This window comes from Aythya marila, assembly GCF_965140915.1.
Source record: "Aythya marila genome assembly, chromosome: 15".
In the NCBI taxonomy this organism is placed as follows: Eukaryota; Metazoa; Chordata; class Aves; order Anseriformes; family Anatidae; genus Aythya; species Aythya marila.
This window is the reverse complement of record NC_139056.1, coordinates 213,494-238,145: the sequence shown is the minus strand read 5'-3', so window position 1 is coordinate 238,145 and position 24,652 is coordinate 213,494. Positions and strand designations below refer to the sequence as shown.

General features: G+C 38.1%; 1 protein-coding gene across 1 annotated transcript; it reads right to left on the bottom strand.

Annotated features, from left to right (window-relative positions):
• Positions 1–7,132: 7,132 nt before the first annotated feature.
• LOC309883915 (uncharacterized protein) lies at positions 7,133–24,027 on the bottom strand. The gene is made up of 3 exons (XM_082772401.1): positions 23,935–24,027; positions 23,090–23,725; positions 7,133–17,474 (listed from the first exon to the last, which is right to left on the bottom strand). The coding sequence occupies exons 2-3, from the start codon at positions 23,698–23,700 to the stop codon at positions 17,429–17,431; spliced, it is 657 nt and encodes a 218-aa protein (XP_082628527.1). The 5' UTR covers positions 23,701–23,725; positions 23,935–24,027; the 3' UTR covers positions 7,133–17,428.
• Positions 24,028–24,652: the final 625 nt, after the last annotated feature.

Here is a 24,652-nt window from a genome sequence, read left to right as displayed (position 1 = left end):
CTACCTTGCGGTGTTTACTTTGGCAATATTTAAAATCTTCATGTAACTGAATCTTGGTCTTTATCAACTTTTTAGGAATGTGCTGTATGCATGGACACTGTAAATTCCACCAGTGCCCTTAAATTCCTCAAAAAGAGTGGTGTTCCACAGTGCTCTGCAGGTAGCAAGCTGCTAGCCTGTATCTGAGAGTAACAGTTTGCAAAATCTTTGTCTCAATATAAATTGGGCTATTCTGTCAGCACAGAAGTAGTTTATTTGAAAATTTCATTGCAGTGTATTTTAAGTAAGAGATACATTTGTTTGATTTTTATTTATTTTGTTTTGTTTTCCAACTATAGGTCATTCTTTAGATATTAACCTAATCCAGGTTTACATAGCTGTGACATAATGCTGAACTGAATTTTTAAGATCAATTTTTCAGCTTGGAGCAAACTGCACTGCTAGCTAAATCAAGCCCTCCCACAAGCAGAACAGAGAACAGAAACACAACTAACACATCCATAGCTACTTCACTAAGAGCTAACGCAGATACAACAATACTTAAAATCCTGGGATTGTTTAGAAGACTATCATTTCCAGAGTACGAATATTTTTTGTGGTGAAATAAATGCAAACCATCTCTCCAGAAAAGTGTTGCCATGTCAATTTTCTTTAAAAAGTAAGAGAGATTGCTGCAGTATTTATGATTGTATTAGTATTTATTTAGACATGATTGATGGTGTCCATGCTGTGTTTTTTTATTATCTCTCCTATGGTATTTATGACATAGGAGGATTAATAGTACTAGCCAAATCTAATGCAGAGAGGCACTATGCAGGCATCTCCTATATATTTTAACTGGACCATTGTTCTTCAGGACAGATCCTGCTGGCCTAATGACAGATTCTGCCTAGATTAAAATATACAATGTTGCAAAGCAGGTCAAAAGTCTAATGCCAAGTGGAGTAAAAATCTCATTTGGCAGTCATCTCCACATTCTTCAGGCAGAAGCTTTAGTGAATGCAGATGTTAGCTACCTGTCCATATTTTGTCTCCTGCTGTTGGTGGGGATAGAAAAGACCCTGCTCCATCAGTAAGTGTGCTGCAGTCCATGTGGACCTTCAACACAAAAAAAGAAACTTCTCCAGTAAATTCTTCAGATTTCATACCATATTTTTTCCAAAAAACATATGAAGTGTTGATAGAATTGTGTAAGTATTTAATTTTATGAATAATTGGTTATTGTATTTTAATCAAGTTGGTGAAGGTTTGGCAGATAACTTCAGTATTAAAAGACCCTTTTTAAATGCCAAACAGTAGTAAACTGTAACTTAGTAGTTTTCTGCCACTAGCTTTAGTGATTAATTTAGATTAGTGTTTAAAGTGGCTAGACTCAAAGTGTGTTTTTTACATTATTCTCTCTATAGCAGTCGCTAAGGATATACCTTATGCTACAGAGGAAAATCCACACTTGGGGTTGGGAGTAAGAGTTATATTTTTAATAGGCATGTATGAAGAGCGTACATATTCAGTGAAAATATTTACTTGTATAACTGAAACATTGAGTATGTTGTTGTGCATAATGTGAAATAATGACTATAAGTATTACCCTAGAATGCAAGCTTTAAGGAGAAATTATAGTTGTCCTAGATGGTTTCTTGACTAAGCTGGCCATTTCATCATGTGCCGCAGCTCAAAGCAAGTACCTGGGATGTGTCCCCAGAATGTCTCCAGATACTTCTGTACTGTCAGAGTATCTCTTTATTCAGTCCTAAGGACTGGAATAGTGTAAAAATAATTTTCCAGTTATCTAGCAACATATTTTATAAGGCAAGTTCCCCACGTTGCCTTAACACACTCATTTTTGTATAATGTTCCCACTGCCAACCCAGCCACTGACCTGTGCAAGGGGCTGTACTATAATTTCCCCTGTTGCAGAATACATGCTGATTAGGCAACTCCTGATGCAGCAAAGGAACTTGAGATGATGAATTAAATGTGCAGCTTAAGGTCAATTCATTATGCTCTCTGTGCCTAAAACAACAAGAGTATTCCTAAAGAATGACTATGAAGGACTTACGAGTTTTATCTGGAAGATCATCATGTTTGTTTATTAAAGAATGTGTTAATCTAACAAAGCCTAAATGTTTCAGAGAGAACCTCCTCTGGGACAGCCAGCACCATTTTTATTTATAGTCTCCAATGTTTAATCACTAGCACTTAGAGTGGGGACCTTGCTTGTTCCTCGCATTTGCATTACCTCTAGAATTTGGGACTTTTGCCTTATGAGTACAGCAAAATCTTTTAGTTTTGGTAAAAAAATGTTGTATTAAAAGGTTAGCATGGATCCTTCTGAACCTCCCGAAGGTTAGCATCCTTCGTTTCTGCACTGGTTTCTCACACCTTGTAGTTATTAATACTCCAGTTTCCATATGAATCTTGGCCCAAATCTCTGGAGTTTCATATTATTTCCTGTCATTAGCACTAGCTTTTCACTGTGTTGAAGTGAAACCATAAATCAGCTCAGGCATACTAAATATGTTAAAGGGAATGTGCTCTGCATTTCCAGTTGATTTAAAAGCAAAATCTATGAAGATGCTTTTCCGTAGAATGAGATTTCTTTTTGGGTATTTCACATCCTTCTATGTGGCAATCACCATTTATATAAGTGGTTTTAAGGTAAAATACAGAAATGGAGACTTAGAAGAATGGTTCAGGTCACACAGCTGGGATACTACATGTTTCAGTGATGTTCAGATCCAGCATTTTGCTATGTATCATTAAAAAAAAATCATCTCCTATAAATGTAGTTGTTTGAAGACATGCTAAACTTATTGTTGTTCGCATCAAATTTGAGATTTCAGAAGGGATCTGTACCTCGTGGAGATGTCAAGTGACAAAGACCTGTTGCTGCATTCTTTGATTTTCAGTAGAGCTTCTCTTAATAAGGAAGTTCAATAGTTTGATTCTAAACTTATACTCCAAGACTTACTCCACCATAATGTTTCATGCACACTCTTTCACTCAAGAAAGTTATATCAGTATAACTATAATGACATAAAAATACCACTACCAGTAATATTCTTTAAGTAGAAAATTTAAGTAGAAAATTACTAAGCAAATCTGTGGTTCATCATTTGCAACTGTATTTTTTATGTTGGTTCTTTATGTACCAAATGTCTAGTTGCTTTATTTTTTCTTACATCATACTAGACTATTGTTTAGTACAATTAAGAATGCGCTTATATATTGAAATATTTTGTTTTATAAATGCATGTTTTTTTCTGTATTCATGCTTAATTTGATATTTTCATTCAGAGTATCTGTAGGTTGCACAAATACTTTTGGGCTGTTCATTAGGTGGTGCCATAAATAGAATAGGCAGCCACAATCAGACAGTATTAGAGTAGTCCTTTCAGTATTTTTTCTGATCTTTAATTAAGAATAATATGGAATGTAGCCACATTAAGGAGAATTATCATGTCCTTACTTTGGGCATCTAAAACTTAGTCACCATGATGGACAATATCATGTAGGATTACCATGTTATCAGGGAAGATAAGTGTATAGTTGCTGAAGAGCTATACATCCTTTCATATAGTAAGCGGTTCAGTTAGGCAGGACTTGAAAAGAAAGTGCTGAGTTCTGAAAGACTCTACCCTGAATCCGAATTTATTCTATAAATCCAAACTGCCATCTTTAGGGAGATTATAATGTTAAGTCACACTATGGCCATGAAAAGATGGATTTTATAGGAAGGGGTATTTCCCTTGTAACTACTAAAACCATTGGCAGATATAGATATAATAGGTCTTAACTCCTTAAATAATCACTTATTGCAGTGGGACAGCACCAGCTACAATCCGTTACCTGTATACTGAACTGTTTGTTCATTATTTTAATCACTTATTAATTTATACTGTGGGTAAGAACAATCAACATGGTTGTCAACATGTGCAAGTCAAGTAGAAATGGGTATTCCAGCTTTGGAGTATAGATGAGGTACACTTGTATTATCAAAAATTGTTTAATAAGGATTTGCTAAATTTTTAAAATTTGTTCCTTCAATAAGGCTTAAATTAGTCGCGCTCTCTAGAACTTCTTTTCAGTAGTTTGTGTAGTTTCTACTTTTCTGTAGAGAACATATCATTCAGTTCTGTAGTACTGTTCTCCACAGAGCAAGGCTGTATTATTTCAATTCCATTCATCTTTACATTCCATTTGCTGCTTTACTAGGATTAACAAAGCATTCCAAGTATTTTAACAGGAAAGTAACACATTCACAAAAATTCTCATTAAAATCTTTATCTTCAAGTTACAAAAGACTGCTCTTTTTAATGATAAAAACTGCATACTGAAGCAGCACATAGTCCATTAGAGAATGATTCTGGTATTACTTTTTTAGCATTGATTTGGGAAGATCTCTCTCTTTGCTGCCATGTTCCTGTATCTTAGACCCTTATTACTACAGTAATAAATACTGAGTTCTAATTCCAGGATGTAATACATTGCTATCAAAGCATGAATTAATAACACAGATGTCTTTTATTACTAAAATAAGGTCCATATGGAAAAATTCAGCTTTAAGTCTAGAGGACCAAATTGTCTTTGGGTTTGTACAAAGAGTGTAAAGCTACAAGCACAACTAAATAGCACCTTTCCAACAAAACTTTATTACCTTGCAAGATTTATTGTCTATCCCCTTAATTTTGTGAAATTTTTGGAGATTTCTTAATTCATACTCAAATTTTGTTAAAGCTTCAGAAGAGAATTCTAACTATATAATTACTATCAGTGCTAGAATGCATTATACAAAGAGCAGACTAGGTACATTATATGGTCAAGCGGAGATGAACACCAGAGCTCATTTGGATGAACTGGCAGTGCAGTACTCCCGGTGCACCACTTCTGAGTGTTACTTCAGAACAAGTTCTGAACTTCTAACACGTGCCAAGAGAGATCCAGATAAACAGACCTGCCTGTAAGGCATTCTGAAACAAGCTGCTTCAGAACTGGGGCACATTCATGAGATGGGTCATCCCAGAGAAATACTGCTGGCCCTCTCTTTTAAGTGAAGGGTCAGTGAGGTGCCTCAGTAGATCACTTCTGCAGTAATCTGTGAATGGAAGAAGTAATTTCTCAAAGGTAGTATGACATGTTCCACATGTCCCAGATCTTTATTTTGAGCTGCTCTCATTTCTGAAGCAAAGCTCTCGTCAAGTTAGCTGTGCAGTCAGGCCTATGATGTTGCAGTTTCTAAAACACTTCAAAGTATCATTGTATGGACAAGATACAAATATGGCTGATTACTGTGGGAGATATACACGAACTGTAAATGAACAGACAAGAGTGGTTTCCTGAAAAACTGTATGTCATTCTAGCCAATTAGTCACTGTTTTTTCTTCTTCCTCAAGTTTCTGTGGTCACCTTTAACAATGGAAGGTGCTTGACCTGGTAGTTATTATAAAATACTAAATCAGATGATGAAATGAAAATAAGACAACAGCAGGTTGTCTTAAACGCATTAAAATCATTATTTATAACCTTTCAGAATTATATCAAATATTAAAGGGAGGGAAATAAATGTTTGTATTGATTTACTTTAGCTGTGTTTTATTATTATTATTATTATTATTATTATCCTGAATATTTAGTTAATCACTCTTAATAATAAATCTACATTATTGTGTAAAAAGACTTGGGTATAATTGCACAATATAGATTTGATGAGACCAAGGAACCTGCTTGTAATACGCCTCAAATATTTTAAAAGACTGAACTATGTTTTAAAATAAATGATAATAACTACAAACCATGTCAGCATTGGGAACAGTGTATGTAAATTCTTAGGTAAGGAAAAACTCTTAACAAACATTCACTAACTTCTCTGGCGGCTAGCAAATGTGACGCCCATCTACAAGAAGGGCCGGAGGGCAGACCCGGGAAACTACAGGCCTGTCAGTTTGACCTCAGTGCCAGGAAAGCTCATGGAGCAGATCCTCCTGAGAGTCATCATGCAGCACTTGCAGGGGAAGCAGGCGATCAGGCCCAGTCAGCATGGGTTTATGAAAGGCAGGTCATGCCTGACGAACCTGATCTCCTTCTATGACAAAGTGACGCGCTGGGTGGATGAGGGAAAGGCTGTGGATGTGGTCTACCTTGACTTCAGCAAGGCTTTTGACACCGTCTCCCCCAGCATTCTCCTCAAGAAACTGGCTGCTCTTGGCTTGGACTGGCGCACGCTTTGTTGGGTTAGAAACTGGCTGGATAGCCGGGCCCAAAGAGTCGTGGTGAATGGAGCCAAGTCCAATTGGAGGCCAGTCACTAGTGGCGTCCCCCAGGGCTCGGTGCTGGGGCCGGTCCTCTTTAATATCTTCATCAATGATCTGGACGAGGGCATCGAGTGCACCCTCAGTAAGTTCGCAGATGACACCAAGTTAGGTGCGTGTGTCGATCTGCTTGAGGGTAGGAAGGCTCTGCAGGAGGATCTGGATAGGCTGCACCGATGGGCTGAGGTCAACTGCATGAAGTTCAACAAGGCCAAGTGCCGGGTCCTGCACCTGGGGCGCAATAACCCCAAGCAGATCTACAGGCTGGGAGAGGAATGGTTGGAGAGCTGCCAGGCAGAGAAGGACCTGGGAGTGATGGTGGATAGTCAGCTGAATATGAGCCAGCAGTGTGCTCAGGTGGCCAAGAAGGCCAACACCATCCTGGCTTGTATCAGAAACAGTGTGACCAGCAGGGCTAGGGAGGTGATCGTCCCCCTGTACTCAGCTCTGGTGAGGCCGCACCTCGAGTACTGTGTTCAGTTTTGGGCCCCTCGCTACAAGAAGGACATGGAGGTGCTTGAGCGGGTGCAGAGAAGGGCGACGAAGCTGGTGAGGGGCCTGGAGAACAAGTCCTATGAGGAGCGGCTGAGGGAGCTGGGCTTGTTCAGCCTGGAGAAGAGGAGGCTCAGGGGCGACCTTATCGCTCTCTATGGGTACCTCAAGGGAGGCTGTAGCGAGGTGGGGGTTGGCCTGTTCTCCCACGTGCCTGGTGACAGGACGAGGGGGAATGGGCTTAAGTTGAGCCAGGGGAGTTTTAGGTTAGATGTTAGGAAGAACTTCTTCACTGAAAGGGTTGTGAGGCACTGGAACAGGCTGCCCAGGGAAGTGGTGGAGTCACCATCCCTGGAAGTCTTCAAAAGACGTTTAGATGTAGAGCTTAGGGAAATGGTTTAGTGGGGACTGTTAGCGTTAGGTCAGAGGTTGGACTCGATGATCTTGAGGTCTCTTCCAACCTAGAAAATTCTGTGATTCTGTGATTCTGTAACTGCATTATCTTCTGAGAAAGTCATCTTAGTTTTAAATAAATCTTGTGTTCAAACATCATATATTTGGCTAAATCTAAATATCTCTTAGTTAAAAGCTGTAAAATACTTTCTAGCTACATTCCTGCAGCCTTGTATTTCAACATAAAGCTAACGTACAGATACAAGTCTGTATGCCCATTCCTTTTTACTATTTCTGGAAAAGGTTCAAACAGATTTAGATTTATCAGATATACCAGATTTGTTAGATATACCAGATATTCCAGAATTGGCTTGTTTGATACATTTCTTTGGAAGAGACATTTGCTTCTAAATTGTGCTAAGGTATTTTCCAGGGTCCCAGACAATCTGAGCCAAAACTTCAATGGATATAAACTGGCACAATATCACTTGACTCAATGCCTATGTATACCAGCCAATGTCTGATTCTAATTTTTTACTCTAGACTTGATGTAACAGCATGCAGTATAACAGCATGATTAACAGGTTCTCCATTAAGATCTCATTTCATTACTCTAAAATTTAACAACACATTTAAGATCATTCAGGTCAAATTTTGTGTCTGAAACAGTCTTCCTCATGAAAGAAGATAGTTGGTTTGGGAGATCTAACCTAACCTAATAGAACCTGATGACAAAAAATAAAATTAAAATCTCCTTTAGGCAGGATAATGAGTCTAAAGTGCTGTATCAGTAGTCTTTTATGATGTATGAACTTTATTTTACCCTGAAAATTAAATCCATCATACCCAATATAAGACAACTATTATTATTAAACCATATTCACTTCCATTTAAAAGAAGAAACAAATACTAACTTAGAATAGATGAATTATAAGCTCCTCACAGATATTTGTACTTTGCACAAACTAAGGAAATACATTCTTAGACCTCAGAAGAACAATGCCATCTGTGGCTGTGCTTGCCACATGTGATTTGTCTTATGAAATATATGCTGCAAAGATGCTGGTGCTAAGGTGAAAGGCAATCTAGCCTTTCAGCAGTGCATGGCTCCTGTAGGCAGAGAGTCAGCTAACGTGGTGCCTTCCTCCTTGCTTCAGTACTCTGTCTTTATTTATACACAGGCCTACATGAGTTCTGTTGCTCCAGAGCTAAAAACTCTGAGGAATGGTGACCCATTCACATCCTCCTTCCTTTGTGCTGCAGTCAAGACACAGGATTTTCAAGATATGGGCTATCTACTGATTATCACAATATAGAATGTCAGAAAACAGATTATCTGCTTATTTGCACAATACAGAAGTCTGCTGCCATGAAATTACAGGCACTCTGGAGGAATCGCATTGCAGCACAAGAATCTGTTGACCTCACAGAAGACTTAAACTGAAATGTACATCTTATTACCCTCTTGCTAGATTGATCGCGTTCTGAATCTGAGCTATGCTTAGCACCAGTTGCTTACTTGTAGAGTATTCTCCTATATCACGAGACATCTAATTTCAGTGTGTTGTCTTCTGAAGGTCATATCCTGTACCTGAATTTACAAGTGTAGATCTCTATACGAGAGGAAAATCCCAACTTGCTAGGGTTTACTATAGAGACACCACAGGAATTGCTGTAAAAGTTCAGTGTCTGGTCTGTCTAAATTCTAATACTCTAAATTTGTGAATCAGAAAAAAAAACATCAATGACAGAAAAAGCGATAAAAGAAATTAACTTAATAAATAACTAATTGGAATTTACTAATATATTAAGTTACAGAACATATTAATTAATTGAAAATATTTAGCATGCCAACAGCAATACTTCTGTTCTATTAGCCTGAGAGTACTCTAGTTTAAAAAATAATTACCTCTAGTAGACTAATATTAATATGGTGAATAAATATGCCACCAAGAAAATTATTTATGTTTTTAAGAAAGCCAAGCATCTGCACACAAACAATTTCTGCCCTACAGCAGGATGTTATTCTGTGTTTGAGAACACAGAGGGAAAAAAGCCTTTGCTCTTTCTCTTTGGAGACAGACAGGAGCATGTTTATTTTTACCAAATAGCCATACATATATGCTGCTATCTTTTGGGAGCATTCAGTTGCTGGAAGAGTAAGACTTTTATTCCTTACAATAAACATCTTGCATGTGCCTCCCATGTGTGTGCAGTAAATAAAGGAGGAAGGAAGTCCTGAAAGACTTCCTATGTATTTACTTGTGAGCTCCCAGTGGAAAACCAAGGCAAAGGACACAATTCTCATAGAAATGGGCAAAGGTATCCACATTCCACAGTGCCAAGCAACCATCAAATCCAGAAGAAATTCCTGGTCTTCATTCTTGCCCTACTTCAGGCATCTGGGAGTCATTGAAGTCTTGCAAATAATATAGAATATTAGAGCTCTGGTTACTGATTATCTTGCTAAGGTATATATTTCTTCTATCCATCCTGATTTTCTTTTCACTTTGTCCCATATTGTGAAACAGGATATTAAAACAAGTTCTTCATATTTCTTTGACAGAGTGTAACAACATTTTCCAGGCAAAACACGTCACAATTTTCTCCAGAGTATTGTTATTTCTCTACAGCCATAAAAGCTGGCATACCATAAATGTCAATGGTGCTTAAAAGCCTGTCTTGGTGGAAAAAGGACTGTAGAAATAGTATGGATACTTTTGCAAGGAAAAAACAAACAAACAAACAAAAACTTTTCTAGAATAACTGTTCAATAAAATATGCCAAAATTTAATTAGGGTGTAGGATAAAAGTCTATCCTGCAACATGGGAAGAAACCTTGTTTTCTTTATGCTTTTATTATTTGTAATTAATGTACTCACCTCGAATTTTTACCAGTAGCCCCGATAATGCTTCATTATGTGTTATCCCTCTGTTTCTCCCTGTTTATATCATGCCATGTACCATTACAAAAAGGTAAATAATAGTGGTATTTGGGATATGTATGGGTTTCTAATAATATTTACTTTGGCAAATTTTAGTTCAAATACAGATTTAGTGGCAATATCAAGTCAATCCCAATCTGTTTAAGGCAGGTATGCCTGTATCACAGAAACAATCAGGAAGGAACTGAAGGTGTTCTGCATGGAGGTGTGCAGCAGAACCCATCACAGCACCTATTTTGTACCATATCTAAATACATGGTGTCTAATTTACAGTAACTACAAAAGGCAAAAATGTGGAAACTGGACCCCAATATCCACAGTTAAAGTGAAAAGATAAGCAGGAAATGCTTATTTTTAATCTAATGAAGTCACTAGTCAAATTCTGTTTATCACACCTTTTGCTTAGTGTAGTTGCTTATGCTCATCAATGTAGAACTTGAACTCGTATATCTGTACCAGCTGAAGGCACGTAACCATGATGTAATGGAGGAGGGTGTACAAAGGAGGCAGATACATTGAGGAATTCAGCATAAACAGAAAAAAAAATTATATATATATATCTACAGCAGTGAAAGCTCCAGTTACTAAGAATAGAAAATGTTTTCTTCAGCAGGACAATTTGGGCATTGACCAATTATTTTTCATTTTTTAGCTGCAGAAAACTTTTCAACATGTTCAAGTGTACTAATAAATTCATGATACAACTCCTGATACTGCTTATCAACTTGTCTTGCATGGCAGTTTTTCTTAACTTGCAAAAAAAAAATAAAAAAAAGTTTATCTTTTTGCTACACTCAAAGCAAGCGGCAGAACTGGAAGTTCCTGTGAGAAGCAGCTGGCAAGAGGCCTGCAGTCAAGAAGGACTTTGGTTTGCAGTATTTTATTTTTCATTCCTATGCCTTTTTTCTACACTCTGATGCTAAAGATTGGTAATGAGTAGCTACAGCACGAAGTACCAAAATAAAACAAAACAAAATAAAATAAAAATACAGGATCTAAAAATTATTATTTATTCTTCCCAGTTTTTGTAACACATTAGTACCAAACACATAGATTAGGACTAGGAGATGCAGAATCACAGATTGGAAACCAAGTGCCTGTTCCCCCAAATATGTTCCATCTTACTGTTCTAACACTGCTGTATTCTGAGGTGTTAGTGTGAGATAATGAAGGTTTTTTAAAAGTTTTGTAGATAGAACAGGAAAGTACATTTTTCAAGTTCTCTGTGGTGCAGATAAAAGGTGAGAATATGTCCTTGGGATGTGTTTAAACGTGAATGCTATCTAATATTGTGCTGCACTGGAAATGTTAACTTTTAAAATAAGATAAAAATGCTGATAGAGGTATTTTTACATACTCAGCAGAATTTGGCATTCAATATACTGCTCTGCTCATGTTACCACCTAGTGAAATCAATTACAACTACAACTAAAAAGTTTGTCATGAAGGATCAGGGTTGTGGGCTGTTTTTCAATCCCATATAAAAAGTGATAAAGGAAATTTTCTTGCATTTAGGTGAGGTGAAGCTCTCTCTAGAGCAGCTCTCCATTTCTTGCTAGCTTGCAGGTCACAGCCAAGAAAAAGCCAACAAAGCCAGACCCTTCAAAAAGCAGTGATGGAAGAGCATGAGCCTCCACTGTGCACATTCCCCAGCTCCTTTCCCTACCTGCCAGGCAAACCACAGTGCTGCGCAGCCCCTGTGAAGGCAGGCTTCTGGCTACCAGCCCTCCACGCTAGATGCACACCTGCATCCGGGATGTGATGCGCTCAGTGTCCTGCTTTACAAGAAAATCAAGAGGCTTGAACTGGCTAATTGGTGTAATTTTTCCACTCACATACCACACTGAGATGTTAGCATGAGGTGCATTATCAGGAAATTGCAGCTGTGGTGCAGTCTTTACTTTCTGGCAGGAGTGTCTTGAAACAGTTACCTTTTTTTTTTTTTTTTTTTTTTTTTGACTTCCTAGAACTTTCTGTTTATTAACTGGATAGCATGCAAAGGAGGAGATAGGAATAAAGCTGGTACAGGAAGATATTATGTTTAAGGCTAGAACTGACTTGTGTTGGCCCACTATTCCAGATTAAACTGCATTCTGAAATGAGTTTGTGGCTGTAACTGTTCCCTCTGATCAGTGAAGCGCATGCAACTGCAGCTCGCCTTGCTTAGGTGCCTTGTGGTGCTGCCTGGGAGTGGCTCAAGGACAAATCAGAGCACAGACCTGGACCCAGGACCTCCTGAATTTTGAACATTCATGTCCTAGTGCTCAGGCTGGAAACAAAACTCCATGATTTCCATTCTGATATGTTTTAAGTAGGGTTTTATTTTCCTTTTTGATTTTAGATGTATCCAGAGTTTTACAATAATATTATAAGATTCTAGTACAAATTAGAGTGATTTTTATCAGATAAGATGATTTCATGCAAATTATCAAGATATTAACTATTTGCATATGAATCTAGATTATATCACAGAGTCTATGTTTTATTCAAGCTACAATTTAAAAATCTTCTGGACACATTCAATTCTCCTTAATGCCAACTCCATGGCAATGGATAATTTTGTTATGGATTAGTTCAGAACTCCAAAAAAGACTAGCACAGATTCCTTGGCTTTATATATGAATATCTTAGTGCTTCCTCTGCTACAAAATTAACCTGCTGCAATCTAGTTAGATATGCATGCTGTGCTCATCATTGAGGTATCTGGAAGCCTCAGACAGTAGTCATAGCAAGGCTGCAGATTTCTCTTTCAAAGGAATATACAAAATCCAATTTGTCATTGGAAAGGTAAAGAAATTTTTTAAGTAGCTTTTTAAACAAACAAAGAACCAAACAAAACACAGTAACCATTTTGGCAAAAAATTCTAGTAGATTATTTATCAGGTAATAGCACCTGTCAAGTCCAACTACTGGATAAATTAATCATCTCCAGGTACTTCAGTTTCCATTTTAATTGCTTAAGTGTAAAATAGGTCATATTATATTGATGAAAACATGATTATGAAATGTGTGATTTCTTTTAATGACCTTTATTAACTTAACTTTATTAACTTAACTTAATGATTGCTTGTATTTCTGCACTATATACATGCATCTTCCTCCAGCTATAATTAAGATTGTCAGCACTGTACTCCATAACTTACATTTGCACTTGTTTATAACACAACCATAAAAATCCACTTCAGTCAGAATGCTGGCACTGGTGGTGTAAATCTGGGACTAAAAATGTTTATATGCATTTAAAACTTAAGGAAAATGAAAACAAACCCATTTACACATTTAATCAGACATCGATGGTAAAAAAATAACAAAGTTAGAAACATTTTAGCGTGATTGAGAAATGTGGTAGTGATCATTTATTAATGGAGTGTATTTTTGCAAGCATTTCTGCTCCCATAGTTAACCACTTAAAGGAAAGATAAATTGCAGACTCACATTGAATCTAGTCGGCTACCCTAACCCTTACTTCTGGCCGCATTCTCATCCCCTGCTTGGAAAACTAGCTGGATCTTTCTATAGGCTTACTTACAGCATCTGTGCAGTATTTTGTCTCTTGCACTTGACTTGCTGCTCCATTTGCTGTAGTTCTTAGCTTTCCTACATCTTTCTCCAACACGGTGTGAAACTACGTGAAATATCTGAGCTTTTCTGAGCAGCTGTTTTGTGACACAGGTACAGCCCTGCTTCCTGTGTTAAAACTGTGCTTTGATTACCTGTGAAGCCACATGCCCTTCAGGTAGCAGTACAGGGTGCTGCACTTGTATCCTATCCCCTCAGTACTTGCTGAAGCAGAACTGATACTATCATAATTCAGTAAGAAACCAGACCTAATGAATCCAAAGTCCAATAACATAGTAAATAAATATTTTGAAAATGGATGAGCTCAGTGCTGTATTCTGAATACCAAAGAATCGGTACACATAACATTTGATGTATGTTCAAAACCTGAGATAATAATGGGCTGCTTCAATAAATAAATGAGATGATTGCTTTACTTCATTTAGGTTCTCCATTTAATAATGGCATGTCTTTTTCTGCTTTTTTTGTTTATCTCATGAGGCTGTTGGTAATCACAAAAACTATATATATAATTAAAAACTAAAACGCTGGTAATGCTCTTGCATTCTGTGAAATAAAGTATTCTTGTATTACTCACTTCTTGGCACGTAACAAACATTTAATATCTTTTCCACTGTGGAAGTTCTAGCTGAAAAATATTACCTACTTAATACTGTCCTAGCTTTCAGAGCAACACTAAGAAGCTGTTGGTTCATGTTAAATGACTCTTGGTCCTATAACTCAAAGAAATCAAAATCCCTAAGAAGAGTCTAATAGAAATGTTCGTTTTGCTCATATTTGAAAAACAAACAACCAGTAAAACTATCATTTACAAAATATTTCATATCAAAACCTATCCCTAGCATATTCAGTGACAAAGTGCTGTTAGCTGCAGTAGACGTTTCTGCAGATGAGTTTTGCAGTCCTTCCTCTGGGGCTGTATCAGACCCTGAGCTTTTTGTAACATGCTATTTCAAAACAAAATAAGTTAAATACATAAAATAAATAAAATAATATGAAACAATATTTGAATTTGACATTTTAAGAATATATCACAAACCATGTGCTTGGTTAATTATTTTCTAATGATTATTATCCAGTGATTAAAAACATTTTCAAAATGGCAATTGTATGTCAGAGGATTCCTATTAGATATAAAAGGGGCTGCAATATAGTGTTACCAATTTTTATTCCCTTCATTTAATTTATCCTCAGGATTTCTAGATCTAAAGAAGTTTTGTATGACAGCACTGTTATATAACACATTTTACATATGTACAGAGCAAATTTCAGGGAGAAATCTTATTTTTGCTATGGCCTAAAGTCTTTGTACATAAATAGGTGTGCATGTAAGAATCAGCTGTTCAGGTCTACGGGCTATATCTCCAAGAGATTTTACGAAAGATGGCTTATGTTAAAAATAAACAAACAAAAAAACAAACAAACATTTTCTGATATTCTTGAAAGATTACAGGTAGTAAAAGAATGTAATGTAGCACATTATAAAATACAAAAACAGGTCAGTTTTAATGCTCAAAACTGTCACAGTGTTCTTTACATAGTATTGTCACAAGCATAGACCCCAAAAGACCTTAAAAATGTAATTAAAATTCCAGTCTGTTCACATTAACAGTGTCTTCTATATAAAGGTGATAAAATTTATAGCTCTAGGTGTGGTCCCTTCACAGATCTTTAATACCACAGAACTCTACAGAATCTGTGCAGCCTCCCATGTTTTGAACACATCTTCAATTAGCTGCTGAGTCTTTAGGTAGGATCATTATGTGGAAATAAAAAGTTTGCTGAACAAAAAACTCTACTAATAACATTAATCATTGAATTATTCTAATACTTTGTAAGTGATTTTTATCATTTTAAAGGCTGTATAATCCTGAAGCCAGGCTGTGTTACGGCACCTTTCATTCACATCAGAAGGCACTAGGAATCATCTTGTGATCAACAGCCCAAACAGAAACACTGAAGTATTGATACAAACATTTAGAATTAATACAATGACTAGTTTTTCTTCTACTTTCTGCCTCTACATATACTTGAAATGCTGTTCCTTGCTGAAATGTGACCTGTGGGTATACTATTGTGCAACACAGTTCATTCAGTCTTTCTAGAAAGTGATTTTCTTGTTATTGCGGTATTTATCTGGGCATCAAAAGTTTTGGGTTCCAGTCATAACAGTAAGCTTCCTTTGTGACCCATAGGACATGACTTAACCTGTAAGATTTTCCTGCCTGAAAAATGAGAAACACTCCTTTAGGAGAAAGATGATAATTTCCTTGGGGATAAAACGTTAGTATAAAATGGGGGGTAGCGTGTGAGTCTCCTGGCTAATTTCTTTCCAATGTTGCCAAGGATTTTGAAGGCTATTTGAAGATACTTGACCCTGTCAGAGGGGCAAAGTTTCATGGTATATTTATTATTTCTTTTAAGCTAGGTAGTGCAACAGTGCATTTTACATAGACCAGCTCCGTGTGTCCTACATACAGCTACTGAAATAAATACTACTGGCACTACACATGTCAAATGATGATATATTGCGTTGTGATACCCAGACAAAAACAAACAATATTTACATTTAGGTGTTCTGCCTTTTCCTGCAAAAAGCTGTGGAAAACTTCAGAATTTGGGTAACCTGCCACCTAGCAAGAACAAACTGTGCCTGGGAAATTGAGTGTGGGCACTGTAGTCCTGAATGTTCCCTACCCAGAGGGGAAGGGAGAGGAGCCGGGCAGCACCCAGGGGACTCTGCTGACTCCTTCTTGAAAAGGCCCAGCAAGGGCCGTGCCCACACAAAAACCCTTTGATTGGAAAAGCACAGAATAGCTGAGAGCCCACTGTGTCTTTCCTAACTTTCATCTCAATTTTCTTTTTTTGGGGACTGTATGAAGATACGATTGTGTGTGTGCATTTAATTTAAATAAAAACAATGGGCAGATCTTTCATTTGATACATAACCTGCTGTATGCTCTTAGAAGCAATTAACATTCTAAGTGAGATCCACTTTAACAAAGTCATTCAAATTAGCTGCAAAATGAGTCAGACTTTCAGAGACATACACACTGAATTCTTACCTTAAAAACAAGTTAATCATACCAATAGAGTGAAACACTCACCTTATGCCAAAATATATTCCTTTTCCTAAGTACCATGCAGTTATCAGCATGTCCCTTGGATTTATGACTTATGACATTTGTTTATCAACAGGTGGTTGCATATCTTGCCATTTATATTTTAAGCAACAGTAAACACAACTAAAAATAAGATAAACAAAATAAACTCTGGCTTTTTTAAAGTGCTTTTAGAGAAAAGATGTACTTATAAGCTAGGTCTTCAAGTAGTTCACACCAGGCCCAGAAACACAGAAGAATACTGCAAGAGCAATAAGGATTTTTAGGGGCATTATGATAGTGTAATGGAAACACATCTGCCCCCAAAAGTCCCTCATTTTCCCTGCGGTAAAGAGCCATGCAGGAAGTGGTGAATGCTGTGGAACATCAAGAATGAAACTATAAAGAAAACTTTTTTTGAGTTAGAGCACTTTTCCAACAATACTTCAGGATTTCATAATTTCCTGTGAGTCCAGTCCGTAGGAAAACTGCAGTTTTCCAAGCAGTTCCTAGCTCATATGTTTTGGCTGTATTACATGTTTCTGTCCATCCACCAGAGTGAATTGTGAAGCCCCTCTCTTAGAAATACTGTTAGTACTGGGAAGCCACGTTATGCGGAAAGCACAGACAGTCCAGGGCAATTTTTGTTCCTTTGCCTACCAAAAAAGTACAAAATAAAGCAGGATAATCATCATTAGCAGTTGACCTGCATCTCTTGTTTTTAAATATTTACTTCAGGTACAGTCCAAAGTTAAGTTTATGGGAAAAACTAATACATAATAAAATCCTACAGCATTGTTATGTTTCATTTTAAAGGATTTCAAAAAAATAACCATGTGGGTGGTTTTCCATACATAAAGACTGCTCAGAACACAAATGCAAAGAGGAATGCCACTTTAGTAAAGACTGAATACTCCATATTTATAACATCTAAAGCAAAACAGTTAGTGTACTTGAGCTGTTAGTTATGCCTATCCAATTGACATGCCTAAGGAAAAGTTACCCTTTTCAAGTAATCCACACTAATACCACCTAACGGGCATATTCTTCAATGGATTCCTGTAGCATAACATACAAAATATAATATTATTGAAAAAACAATGATCAGTTCCTCATATATTATTTAATATGTTGTTCTTTGTAATGCATTTGCTCTTTGTTTTCTCCTGTTTCAGTGCAGCAAGTGAACCCTGTTCTTTCCTCAGGTTCCAGAAATTTTATTGTGATCTCAATTGTTTTTTGTTGTTGTTGTTGTTGATGCAGCTCCAGCGATTTCAGTGGAGATATTGACTTCCACCAGCACCCCGGCACCTCCTGCCAGAGGTGTGTGCAGCTTGTGTTATGTGAGACAGGCCTTTTGTTACAAAAGAAAGCTTTTATGCAAACAGCAGCAACAGCAAAGCAAAAATCTAGATTCATCTGACTTTAAGTCAGATGTCTTCAACAATATTAATAGATAGGAAATAGAAATACTCCTTTGGTAAAATTACTGCATTCCATTATTTTTACTGACCCTTTTGGGCCAATGCTGGAACATCCTGAAAGATTTTTTCTTATCCTTTCAACAAACAAATGAACAAACAAACAAAAAAACACATTTGTATGTGTCTTGTAGATGACAGAACACATTTTGTCTTTCTTTTTTTTTCTTGTTTTCTTTTATTTTTATCTTTCTTGTTTTAGTTTAATTCTCCTGATCTACAAAACAAAAGAAAAACCATTACTTTCAAAAGTTGATGTCTAGCCCCTGTGTTATGTCACTTCATATAGAAAATCCATAAATCCCTTAAAAGGATTTGGACTGTCTGACTGAAGCTGAGCTACTTAAAATAGCAAAAGTGCATCAATATTACATTACGCTGGGGAATTGCAGCCTCTCCCATTAACAGCTAAATTAAAATATTACAGAAGTATTAACAGAAAAGCTGGAAATAGCTTTGCTTAAAGTTATCAATGTGTATCTGCAAGGTAAAAAATCCACAACCTGAGTTGGCACCTATGCATTCACAAGTCACCCACATAAACGTCACCCTTCCTCTGAAGCCTTGTAAGCAGAAACTATTTGGGTGTTGTGACAACAGGCAAAGAAAGCTGAATCTTTGTTTCTTTTTTCCATGTTTGTGCCTTAACAAATTCCCTGATATTGACAGAGACAAGCATATGACATTTCAATGAGGTCTGTGTAAGTATTAACTGATTTGCACTGTGGACAGGGCAAGTGTTTGAATTCATCAAAGTCACTGATTTCACCAGGAGGTTTGTATTGTCAAGCTGCATGGTCTGAAGTGTCTTTATGCATGTAATGTAACCACTTTTCTACCACTTCTTCCACTACAGGTGTAGGTTCCAAGTCATAGCAATATTTTTTTTTCCTTCCTGACCTGCTAAATATGATTTTTAAGGCAAATAAGGAAGACTTTGGGGATGACACCTTTGAAAGATATGTTTTAAATATGTGTTCACGTTGATTTTCTGTGTGGCATCAGGCACAGCACTGCTGATGTACAATGTTATAATTGGGAGGGAAAAACAAGGCATAATGTAAGACTCACATCTCAGACATCTGCGTTCTTGCCCTGGAAAAACTATGGATAACGTCACAGGAAGGGACAGCTGATCTTGTAGCCTTTAGTAAGGCAAAATTGTAAGTTGTTGCAGATCATGAGTTTCCAACCTTAGGGTCATTATCGTCCTCTCCTTTTCAATGCATGTGTCAGAGAGGAGTCATGAAATTTTTCTGTTGTAACACGAGGTCAGGAAATGTTAAAGGCTGAGGCCCTGCTTTCAGAAGACTCAGACCACAGAGCAATCCCCAAAATGATGCCAGCAGGTTCTGGTGGAGATCTTGATCTCACTACTTTTGGTAAAACGTGTCCACTGGTTTCAAAAGTAAACAGATCAGGCCACTTGATAATCCTCTGCTGATTCAGTATTTATAAGCTGTTTTATAAGCTTTAAGTTTTGCTTTAAATACTGAAAAGTAATTCTAAAAATGTAGATATAAATTATTTTAATCAGAAAACATAGCTAGTAGGGTTTTCAATTTTATAAATGAGGAATGCAATACATAATTAATATTTCAAAGTATTTTTTCAATAATTCATGACAGTTTTTATCTTGAGGAAAATTAATTTTGACTCCAAACATACTGTCTTTTTTTTGGTCTTCCCCCCCCCCCATTTCAAATAAACTGATCCCAGGCATCAATTATTAATGCTCTGGGTGCACAGTGCACTCCAGGAGTCACATCTCTGAGGCTGCCACCCAATCCTGCAAGCAAACTTTGTGGGAAAACCCAGCATGATGGAAAGAGATCACACTCTTACGGCCTAAGTGTGTAGGGGATCAGTCACTATTTTGTCCAATCATCATTAATATTTGGTTAACACACATAAGGTGAACATACATTTAAAGCTTGAGAGATATGTGTGGCATCCATCTGAGCAGAAAACAGTCCATTGAGACAGAAACAGGAACTCTTTCTATAGCCTTAGTAACGGGAAAGAATGTAACTAAAATTTTTGGATGAGAAAGACCTGCAGAACTATAACCACATTCTTAAACAGTGCTTAATAGTCAGTTAAATAGTTAATTCCATGTCTATATTAATTGTGCTCAACTGAATACCTGTGAATTTTATGTATCATCAATAAAGAATCAAAGAGAACCTATCTGAAAGGATTTCTAAACACAGCTGGTTAATGGGGTGTACAGCACCTCTTACTGAAGATAGCTGCACAAAATTACATGTTCCAATTTAAGAGCTTTAAAGAAAAAGCTCACAAGTAGCAGAGCAGAGTATTCTCAGAAGACTAGCGAAGAGGTCATAGGAGTCAAACCAGCCCAAATCTGACAGCTTGTAGTACTGGCTATATCTGTAGTGTATTCACAAACTAAGTACTAAAATTAAAAAAAAAAAAAAAAAAAAAAAAAAAAAAAAAAAAAAAAAAAAAAAAAGATATTTCTACAGTTAAATTCGTAGCTCAATTGGTTCCTGAAAATTTAACCTTCTCATAAATGCTGCTTTTGAGCTGCATTATTTCATGCAGAATAGTGGCTAAAAGGCATGTTAGCAGCACAATTCTGACCTAAGCTCTCCCAAGGTATATCTCACTTTTAAACAAGTGAGTAATTTGTTGCACTGAGGTTTTGGTATGTCCTATTTCATATGTATAGTGATTATATAGCTGTAAATTGTAAAAGGCCAGAATTCCATAGAAAAATACTGATAATTCAGCACAATATCCATTTGCCTGTGTACACAGATCCCGCATACAGTCACGTGAGATAGCACATACCAACAAATTTTTTAGCAGAGCACTGCTGTGGAACTCCAGCTGAATTTCCAGGCCTTTTTGAAGTAATCGAATTGATTCAGGTTTGAGTAGATCAGCGCTTAAAATGAATCTGACCGCAAGCATAACATGAGTACAATGTCTAGATATTCATGTGTAACTTAAGCAGGTGATTAGCTAGTATAAATTGTAAAAGCTATTACAGGCACATTTACACCAACCAAGATGATGCTCCTGTGTGTGCTTGCTCTGTATATGAGCCATTATACTCTCTCACAGAATATCACTTAACATGTGTTTCATTCTGCCTTAAATATATGTACGTTATATTTGGAACCTCAAGAAAGCTCAGCTTACCTATAAATGGTAAACATCTATTGGAATCCCATAAAAAAGTAAAACTACATCATTTAGAAGTAAATACTACACTGAGATTCTTCAGGCTATTGATAGCAAAAAATAAATAGTAGCGTGGAATTGAACGGCTTTACCAAGTTCACACTTACTCATAAAAATATATTGCACAACTACTCTCAGAACAGCAATTAGTAATCTTTATATCGATTTATAGATACAGACCATGCACATGTCAGCACACGGGCACACAAGTAAAAAACAAGCAAAACCAAAAATGAAAACAAAACAACAACAACAAACAAACAAACAAACAAACAACAAAACAACAACAGAAAACACAAAGCCAGTTGAAGAGAGACATCAAAACTGCAACCTTTTGTAAGCAGAAGACCCAAGGAGGGGACTGACACCATGCATGTTCCCAAGGACTGTATGTTGGTTTCAAGGTTTAAGGTACCTCTCTTTCCTAGGAAAGTCTTCTTTTTTCTCCCAATTTACTTACATCAAATAACTACCCTTTGAAACATAACTTTTTCTTTGCCTTTGCTGGGTATTTAAAGGAAAAAAAAAAAAAGTTTTACAGGCTACAACAACACTTAGAAAACTATTTCTCTTTAACTTTGGGGAATGCTAGTATTTTCTGTTCACTTCTTACTGCTGATGACACCAGTAAAGTTAGGATGTTGCTACTTATTTAAAGCATGCAGTAGTGAGTAGCTTTCTGAGCACAGCTGTAGTTTAGTGCCAAAGTTAGTGTCCCCTGTAAGAGCCATAATGCACTGGTTTCTTTTGCAGAACAAAGTGACCACCAAAAGCGGGACTTTGTGGGCCAGTTGGATAAAACATAAGCTCATCTTGCCCCCAAAACCCCGACTCTGGAACCACAACCTTCAGAGATTCAATTTGTAAGCAAAGTATTTTTGTAAGATATGCCCAATCAACTGAGGGGATCAGTGCTTACAAAGGAGCTGATTTTTGGACTGATAAAAGAGGACATTGTAGCCAAGTCATGGTATACACTCCTTCAACTAACTGGACAGCAGAAGTTGCTAGCAGTTATTATTTGCTGTTATTCCCATTTTATGATTTGTTTGTTTAGCTAAGCAGCACCTTCTGCAAGTGGCTACAAAATGACACAGAACTCACCCAGAATAGTATAGGGATTTATTAGTCCCAACACTCAAAGTATCTATTAAGATCTTTTCAATGTATCACCTCGTTTGCCTGTTCCTTGGTATTTCAAAGTAAAATTGAAACATTATAGAGATGTGTGACATTATTCTATTGTCGCTATCTGTATAGCACACTACTGTACTTTCGCTTTACCCAAAATGGGTCACTTCCTACTGACGGTGCCAGCTTAGAGTATTCAGCTGGGTGCCCAAATCTGACTATCCCCAGCTTTAAGAATTTTTTATTAAAAAAAAAAAAAAAAAAAAAAGCAGAGATCTGCAGCCTAAAGGAACACACTACTAAGTCCTTCCTTTACAATCCCTACCGAACTTCTAAATAAACCCGAGTTTTACTCATTATAGACCCACTTGGAGACAAGTAAATGCTGTCAGTCACGCCAAAAACCAATCGCCGCGCTTGAACAACAACAAAAAAATCACTGTTACATTTGTGCTGCTTTCGGTAATCCCGATGAACGCCATCCGTCCCTGCCGACCCTGCGTGCTCGGAGACACCTCCTGAGGGAACGAGGCAGCGCTGGCGGGCGGGAGAGGGAACGGGAGAAGCAGAAGGAGGAGAAGGAGGAGAAGGCGAAGGAGCAGCCCGGCTTAGTCCCGGCCGCGCTCCCGCCGCTGCCCTGAGGCGGGGCCGCGCCGCGCGGGCTGCAGCCTCCCCTCAGGCCGGGCACGGGGCCGCCGGCACCTGTAGGTGTGGCGGGTCCCGGCGGCCCCCCGGCGGCCCGTGGCAGGTGGGCTGCAACCCCCAGCGGCCGCCCAGGTGGCGGGCAGCGGCCCCAGGCCGGCGGCAGGGCGCGGCCCCGGCGGCTCGGCCCCACCTGAGGGCTGAGGGGAGAGCGGGACCCCGCGGGAGGAGCGCGCATCTTACCGCGGGTCTCGGGGGAGCGGGCGGCCCCGGCCCCGGCCCCGGCCCCGGCCCGGCGGGGTGCCGAGCTCGGCAGGGAGGCAGCAGCCCTTCGGTCGGCGGCCGGCTTCTTCCGTTGGCAAAATCCTGACTCATTACATAAAAAAGATCGCCTCTGCCAGGCGCCCAGAAACATTTCTTCATCACGGTCACGCCACGAGCTAAACAAGAGGCCACAGCGAGGGGAGGGGGAGAAACAGACGGGGAAAAAAAAAATAATAATAAAAAAATCCAGAAAGTGAGGGGTGGGGGGGTATTTTTTTTTTCCCCTAAGCACTTCTTCCTTTGAAAAAAAGAAGAAAAGTGCAGGGAAAAAAAAAAAAAAAAAAAAAAGGCAGACCAAAGGAATAAGTGCAGATGTTCACCACACCTGGCTGCCACAAAGACACCTCTCCCCTTCCCTCCCTCCCGTGCTCGCTCCTGCAGCCCTGCCACAAAGGTGAGCAGCCGAGGGCTCCCCAAATCTGCCGGGCCCGGGCTCCTGAGCTGCGGTGGTGGGGCCGGCACCGGCTGAAAATTGTCTTTTTTTTTTTTTTTTTTTTTTTTTTCCTAGAAACTACCTCCAAATATAGTAAGAGGGAAGGGGCATTCCTAGAAATTCGGGAGACATCAGAAAGGGAAGATTTGTGAAATTCAGCTTTGCTTCCTGCAGAGGGCTTCCAGCACAGGGAGAAAAAAATCAAGTGAGCAATAAAGTGCTTTTCATGCTTCTCTGATCAGATAATGCTAAATAAAAGAATGGTAATCAGTCAACTTATATTTCTGCAATAAGATCTAGGAGCTTTATATGGGAAGAAAGCTAATCAGTAACCCCCTTTCCTCGTTTTTGACCAATGTTTATAGAAGTCTATCTCCTGCATTTACTTTCCTTCCTTTCCCCATGTCAGCCCTGTGCACACAGCAAATAAAAGAAACATGGGTATGAGTGAAAAACAGGCCAAATGGTAATAACACCTCCATGTGCCCCAGGAACACTAATTAATGCTCCCGTGTTATTTTAAACAGGCTTTGTGGGTTACTTCTTTCAAGCTACGCCAGTGTGAATAATTCATGTGATTGCAGTAGATGTGTATGATATCCCTGATCAC

Coding starts and splice junctions, on each gene's coding strand:
- LOC309883915 (XM_082772401.1), bottom strand. CDS start 23,700: ATGTTTCTGGGCGCCTGGCAGAGGCGATCTTTTTTATGTAATGAGTCA. Junction 17,475..23,089: donor TTACCGAAAGCAGCACAAAT/GTAACAGTGATT, acceptor CTTTTTTGGTAG/GCAAAGGAACAAAAATTGCC.